The sequence below is a fragment of the Tremella mesenterica genome (genome assembly GCF_000271645.1).
Source record: "Tremella mesenterica DSM 1558 unplaced genomic scaffold TREMEscaffold_2, whole genome shotgun sequence".
In the NCBI taxonomy this organism is placed as follows: Eukaryota; Fungi; Basidiomycota; class Tremellomycetes; order Tremellales; family Tremellaceae; genus Tremella; species Tremella mesenterica.
In genome coordinates this window covers 2,806,031-2,813,518 of record NW_006711226.1, presented here as the reverse complement: position 1 = coordinate 2,813,518, position 7,488 = coordinate 2,806,031, and the positions used below count along the sequence as shown (strand labels likewise).

Here is a 7,488-nt window from a genome sequence, read left to right as displayed (position 1 = left end):
TACCATTTGCTTGCTCAACAAGACCTTGAAGGCCATGTTTGATCTTCATGTCATATGTTTCAGCAAGATTGGTGATAAGTGTATTGCAGAATTCACGACCATTGTCAGACTGAAGGATATCAGGGGCGCCAAAGTGATTGATCCATGTGAGAAGGCATGCTTCAACATTTCGGGCTGACTTTTTCGTCATTGGATACTTGGGGTTAGTGCTGAATGTTGGAAGAAGACTGACTCACAACTTGAGAATATTTGGTGAAATGGTCTTTGATATGACAGATCCAGTGAAACTTCTTTCCATTTTTCTCAAGACATTTGCACGCATATCAATCAAGTCAATCTGGATGCGCGCAAAAGGGATCATCCGACTTTAGCGGCTGAAGTTGCCCTTTGTCTTTGTTTCGTGCCCTGTTCATAAGCATGATCTGCAAAATGAGAGACTCTTACTTTAACTGGCAAACACTGCATGCTTCAATCATCATTTTGATCTCAAACTTGCCAATCCCGCGATAGTGAGCTCGTATATCAGAGAGAGTTTTGTTTTGTCCTGAATGTCCAACAATGTTGCAGTGAACATGTTTGATCTTTGAGAACACCTCGGCTGCTGGCACAAGCTTGTAGTAGCTTGTTTTGCCAAGAGGGCAGATCAAAATGTCATGCTTGTTGTCACGCGGCGCCGCGTGACATTTATCCTTTCCCATCAAACGAAGTTCCTTTGGACATCAGCTTGCCATCAACGATCCAGTTCTTATGAACTTCACCACCCACGAGAGTATTAGGAGGCTAACTTTGTCAAGGACGAAGTTAGTCATGTAGGGAGTTAGTCATGTAGGAAGTTAGTCATGTAGGAAGTTAGTCATGTAGGAAATTAGTCATGTAGGAAGTTAGTCACGTAGGAAGTTAGGAAGATATGAAGTTAGTGAGATGCGAGGTTAGGGAGGTAGAACTTCGTCGGGGACAAAGTTCGCAAGGTACGAAGCTCGGGGACTCGGGTTGAACGAAGTTCTGCATTGGCAAAGTTCGGGAAGAACGAAGTACTTAAGGGCCGAAGTTCCCAGGGATCTTTGACGATCTCTGGTTGTTGTCTTAGTGATAGGAGTTAGTAGAGCACAAAGTTACTACACCCAGAAGTTATTGTCAAAACCCCTACTACAAAGAACACACCTATTTAGGGTCATAGCCCACGAAGTTATTGGCCGTCGGTCCTAGAAAACAAAGGAAGAACCAACCCTGTGACACTGGTGTTGCGGTTGCTGGGCCCCGCACTCAAGGGCTAAGGGATGAAATTCGTGGGGCTAGTGAAACGTTTTGGGCTGCTAACTGGAGAATGAGAAACACTGTGAGGAACGACCCGTTGTTGGTGACAGCCCGTGAAGAACTTACTAGTACGGAGGGGGCCCACTCCTGGTGGGATGATGGTGCAAGGTGGAGTCGTGAAAAAGGAAAAGGGAAGATGGTGATGGATGATATTGACATCCTTGTAGATGAAGAGAGAAATAAGACTTAGCGTTGTACAACTTCTTGTTCCATGTATCATTCTTGACCGGTCCTAAGTTTGTCGAGTAAGAACTCGACAAACTAAATCTTCCCCCGGTTTCTCAGGATAACGCTCGTGGAATTCCTTAAGAAGTTCATCTGCACCATCAACATTTCCCTTTGGTTCCCAAGAGACAGCATCGTCAGTTCCTTCAAATCCCAACCACTCTACTAAATACTCTACCTTCCCAGATCTTTTATTTATTCTAGAGTCTAGAATATCTTTAACTTCCCATGACTCTCCTTCATCATCAACTTTGACTGGGTCAGGAAGTTCTGCCTCCTGTCCCACGAAGTTCGTTGGTTGAAACTTCCTTAGCAACGACACATGAAAAACATTATGAAGTTTAGCCATTGAAGCTGGTAACTTCAGCCTACACGCATGAGTGCCAATGTGTTTGATAACCTCGTACGGTCCTGCTTGTTTAGCATCTAACTTCTTACTGGGTCTCTTAGTTCTAATATTCTCAAGAGATAACATTACTTTGCTCCCAACTTCAAGGACTGGTGTTGCGGAATGTCTACGATCATACGCTTCTGAGTATCTCTCATTGGCTAGTTTGATGCCTTCAACACACCGCTTATGTTTTTCCTGTAGATCAGTAACAACTGCTGGAGCCACAGGAACTTCTACTTCGGATTCTCTAATCTCATCCGTCCACCGTGGATGATACCCAAAGTTCGCGAAGAACGGGGTCATCCCGATAGCCGAATGAATTGTATTATTATATGCAAAGCTAGCCTTTGGCAATAACTTCGCCCAATCATCTTGTTGGTACGAAGCAAATACTCGTAGATACATTTCCAAGGCTTGATTCGTTCGTTCAGTCTGTCCGTCAGTCTGTGGATGATATGCAGTAGAAAGGTGTAGTCTTATGCCAAGACTAGCAGTCAGATCCTTCCAGAACTTTGAGGTAAATTTTGCCCCTCTATCCGAAATTATTCCCTCTGGCAGCCCATGTTGGGCCACCACATGCTCAACCACCAGATCCCCTAACCCGGCCGCCGTGAGGTTCGTTGTTGTGGGTACGAACATCGCCCATTTCGTCAACCGGTCCACTATCACCAAAGTCGAGTTAAAGCAGTTTGACTCTGGTAGTTCTTCAACGAAATCCATTGAGACACTAGACCAAGGTTTCTCAGCCACTTCCAGTGTCTTCAGTGTTCCCTGAGGCTTTTGTCTGTTTGTTTTAGCTCTCTGACACACTACACATCCCCCAACATAATCTTCCACATCTTTCCTAACTCCATTCCAGATGTAGTCTCTAAGTACTAACTCCAGAGTCTTTGTGACTCCAGGATGACCGGCTAACACCGAATCATGCCTGGACTTCAAGATTTTTACTCGCATCCCATCGATGTTTGGAAGTTATACCCGCCCATCGAATTGTAGGAACCCTCTTACCGACCACGATGGATTCAAGAACATTCCATGGCGCAATCGTAGCCGAAATTCTTTGACCTGTCTTGGTTCCTGACATTCAGCTTTACATTCAGGATGAGAACACTCGGTACAGATCACTGCTAACATTCCTTCCCGAACTTCGTTTATTTCCTCATCAATTTCGTATCCTTTGACAATATCTTCGCCTTCGATTCGATCTTCTTCCCTAACTTCTTTTGTTCCTTGCAAAGCCTGGAGCAAATGTCCCAAACTTGATTCGGTAACATTGCCTGAGTCGAACTGCGGCAACCCTTGGACGAAGTTCTCCTCCTGTTCTGTAGTTATTCCCTTTATACCAGGATGGTAGTCTGGTCGTTGTGACAAAGCATCTGGCAACGCTGCCTGTCTTCCAGGTCGATAAACCATCGTAAATCTGAAGTTAGCCAGCTCTTCAACCCACCTACCTTGCCTAGGGTTCAGTTGTTTCGGGGCCATCCAATATGTGAGGTTAAGATGATCTGTCAAGACCTTTGTTTCCACCTGTAGTAATAAGTGTCTCTTCCTTCTAAAGCCTTCGACTATCGCTAACAGCTCCTTTTCCCCCGTAGTATAATTCAACTCAGCACCCTTAAAGGCTCCCGATTCGATAGCCACAGGATGTTCCCTACCTTCCTTATCAATCTGCGAGATAATCTATCCCCACCCAAAAAACAAGGCGTCTGCTTGCATGATCGTCTTCAAAGAAGTGTCGAAATGAGCCAGCACTGGAGCTTTCCATAATTTCTTCTTCAGCACTCTGAACGCCTCCTCTTGCTCAGTTCCCCATGTGAAGCTTACATCCGTGCAAGTAAGATCGTTCAGACGCTTCGCGATTTTCGAGAAATTCGGGACGAATCGTTGGTAATAACTGACCATTCCCATGAAACCTTGGACCTCTCGTAAATTCTTAGGTCAAGGGAATTCCTGTACAGCAGCAACATATTCTGGATTTGCCGAAATTCCTGAGTTTGAAATCACATACCCAAGGAAACCCACCGAACTTCGTTTGAACTCACACTTCGCCGCCTTCACAAACAAGTTAGCTTCCCTAAGTCTCTGAAACACCTTTACTGTGCATCTCCTCAGTTCCTCCTGGGTCTTAGCATAAATCAGAATATCGTCGATATAGACTATGACCCCTTCCCCTAGTAGATCTCTGAAGATGTCGTTCAAGAAGTGTTGGGATACGGCAGGCGCATTTCGTAAACCATCCCTAACCACTAACGATTCATACATTCCATATTGTGTCCGAAAGGCCGTGAGATACTCATATCCCTCATGTCATGAATGACACTATCAAGTTATGACTTGTCATAACCACAAGTTCAAACCTCCACTCTCATATCTTCCTCTGCTCTCAAGCCTATCAGGCATTAACTCCAAGTGTATCTTTCCTGTGCTCTTATGCCTAACAGGCATAAGCTCCAAGTACTTCTCCAGTTTCCCTTTCCTCTGTTCTGATGCCTTGTAAGGCATAATCTCTCAGTCTCTTATTCTCGCAGCCCTTCTATGTTCTGCACAGTTCCTCATTGACCCCCTTCAACAAAGTCACCGACTTCCGGTGCATCACATAGGATATCATAGTAGGACGTAGGTAAACGCAGATATGGTATCGTAGGATATCAGTGGTAATCGGTGGGATGCATGGCAATGCATGCAGGACAGCGCAGGACGGTTCAGAGCGCTCGTATTCCGCAGGTCTGCATGAGCCTCTTGGAAAAGGCTGATTTTAATATATAAACCCTATCTAGTATTGTAGTTTTCTTCTTCAGCAATGTATCTTTTCAATCCCCTTCCTCTTGTTTGATAAGTCACTCAGTTGGTTCTAACCCAACCTCTCGATCCTCTCAGTATCTAAGGCAGTCACCAAGGTCCACGAGCCAGAGACTAAACCCTCTCAGTTCCCAAGGCAGTTCTTTGCTACCGCAGTCTACCCGCAGGCGTGACACCTCAGCAATTCGAAGTAATTGGTACGCCCCCATTAAGTCGAGTTTCGTAAAATAGTTTGCCGTACCTAGCTTGTCAAGGATACTGCCCACCCTGGGACAGAGGACAAAGGACAAGGGGACAAGGACTAGGAGTGACAAGGAATATACTTAAGATAACAAGACTGAGTCCAACAAGGAATGGGACTGTGACCCAAGGAATGTCTCTGGCTTGTCTTACAAGGTTAGAGGGAACTGGACTGGACTGGACTGGACTCCAAAAGGGTGGCAATGGAAATGACTTTTGATCAAGAACTAAAGAAGACTACAAAGTACTAAGTAGGGTTTATATAGACAAATCAGGCTTTCTACCAGGCTGAACCGTCCTGCGTAGGAAAACACCGCAATCCTCGGCGTACCTATTGTTTTCTAACTAACAATAACAAACTGCGCTCTGTTCTCGCCGTGCTGCGTATAATACGCTGTTGACCGCACGCAGAAGTACGCATGACGACGTAAACCATACGTTCGCCTCAAATCTAACTAAACTAAAGTCTTGGGTCTAATGCCATACCAGGCATACTAACTGAGGATAACATAACTAACTAAAGTTCCAGGTCTCTTGCCTGAAAGGCATCAGAGCAGAACTAAAACATGCAGAAACTGATACTTGTGATTCATGACATAGCTCTTCAGTAATCTGACTGATCAATGGGAGGGGATAAACCTCTGGGATGGTAACTTCGTTTAACTTCCTATAATCCGTTACCATCCGCCATTGTCCTTTTACCTTCTTGGGGACCATGAACATAGGTGATCCATACGGTGAGTTACTCTTCCGGATCCTACCGGCAGCTACCTCCTTGTCCAAAATCTCCCTCAACGCTTTTCTCTGATCCTCACCTAACGAATATAATGGAGCTACCTTCAGCTTCGCCCCCTCCACTAGATCAAGTCTTGAGTCATAACTTCGGTTTGGGGGTAGTGTCTCTCCTCCTACCTTAGGGTTAAAAATATCCAAGAAACCATGGTACTCAGGAGGTATCAACTCCAGCAGTTCCTCTTGTTCTTCCTCACTAAGTTCGTCCTCCAAAGCCGAATCTCTTGGGCCAAGAACTTCCCCTTCCTTGAACCCAAAACCCGCTTCCAACTTTTCCCGCTCCTTTTTCTTCCTCCCTGGAAGCCTTATTACCTCTTCCCTCACATCCAGGACCACTCCTTCTTCCTTCATCCATTCCCATCCTATCACCACGTCTGCGTCACATGGCTTGGTGACGTCTAACCGAATCATCTGAACTTCATCCTCTTCTGAGACATGAATCCCCATTTCAACAAACTTTGTTATGGGACCACGGATACTTTCCGAGCCATCAAACATACGTACAGGTACTTCCTCTGGGTATCTCATAACTTCTAATGTTAACTCCTCCACTGTTTTTGGGTTTATATATGAACTAGTCGCTCCCGAATCCCACAAGGCGACCACCTGGGCCCCTTCTACGTTGATTTTAGTCTTTGGTTGCCTTGCATTAGTGATGGGTATCCTGATGAAATGTCCGTCTTCGTATACACATTGTCCTGCTACTGTCAGCGCTTCCCTTGTAATATCAGAAGGAACAATAGCAGAGAGGACAGAAAATGGGACCCGCCGACGTTCTCTCAAACCGACTGGTCCAAGTCTTCTCCCTCCTCCACACCTTCCCCTGCTACCGCATTCATCTGCCTCGGCTCTCCCATCGCCACCGCGTTTGTTCCCGTTCCTCTGTTCCTTGGACTTTTCCACGTTTCAGGAGGCTTCATTAATCCTTGGGCTACCTTGGCGGCTACCAACGGACAGTCCTTCACATAATGTCCTTGGCCCTCACACTCGAGACACGCTCTTTCAGCCCTCCACTTCTCCCTCTGTTCAAAGCTCGGCCTTGGGGTAAGAGGATCCCCTTGCTTCCAGACCTTTGACCCCAATGTTATATTGTTTCAATTTATAGGAGGAGCTGACACCAAAACTACAGGCTCCTTCGTTGCTGTTGTCACTAACTTCGGCACCGATTGCACGAAGTTAGGCACTCTTCCCCAGGTTGTTTTCTGCCCATTAGCCTGTCTCTCCACCCAGCGTTCAGTCATCCTGTTGTCTAGCTTAATCACCACCGCCTTCAACTCCTCCATGGTCTCTATCTCTTCCCTCCGAGGAAGCTCATCTTTCATAACTTCGTCTAGCCCATTAATAGCCTGAGCCACCAACATCTCCTCCTCACTCCATCCCAATATAGCAAATACTTTTGGAACTCAGCAAAGTACGCCGATGCCTTCCCTTGCTTCTGTTTCAGCTCCCTTAAACCTCTGATAGCCGTGCCCCTCTCATCTGGATCTCCGAAGTTCTTTTTCATCCACACCACGAATTCAGAACGTTTTGAAAGGAAAAGAGGAAGAGGAGTAGAGAGTAAATGAGGCTGCACTGCCAGCAGTGCAACCCCTCATAGGAACCCTACCATCCACAACACACTCTGTTCCTCGCTCTCAAATCTATCCCTCATCACACTCAACGCCAACAAACACTGAGTCAAAAACCCAGTAAGCTTTTCTCTTGACCCATCAAACCCGTCCGGGTCC

General features: G+C 46.0%; 2 protein-coding genes across 2 annotated transcripts in view; both read right to left on the bottom strand.

Annotated features, from left to right (window-relative positions):
* The window catches only part of TREMEDRAFT_60741 (uncharacterized protein), a gene marked incomplete at both ends in the record, with an annotated part of 2,265 nt that extends 2,229 nt beyond the window's left edge, over positions 1 to 36 (bottom strand). Inside the window, one exon of the mRNA XM_007002868.1 lies at positions 4 to 36. Coding sequence (XP_007002930.1) covers positions 4 to 36 — 33 coding nt within the window. The remainder of the gene's footprint in view (positions 1 to 3) is intronic.
* Positions 37 to 4,803: 4,767 nt separating this feature from the next.
* Positions 4,804 to 6,289, bottom strand: TREMEDRAFT_60739 (uncharacterized protein; the record flags this gene model as incomplete). The annotated part of the gene is made up of 4 exons (XM_007002867.1): positions 4,804 to 4,970; positions 5,320 to 5,424; positions 5,488 to 5,528; positions 5,931 to 6,289. The coding sequence occupies 4 exons, from the start codon at positions 6,287 to 6,289 to the stop codon at positions 4,804 to 4,806; spliced, it is 672 nt and encodes a 223-aa protein (XP_007002929.1).
* Positions 6,290 to 7,488: the final 1,199 nt, after the last annotated feature.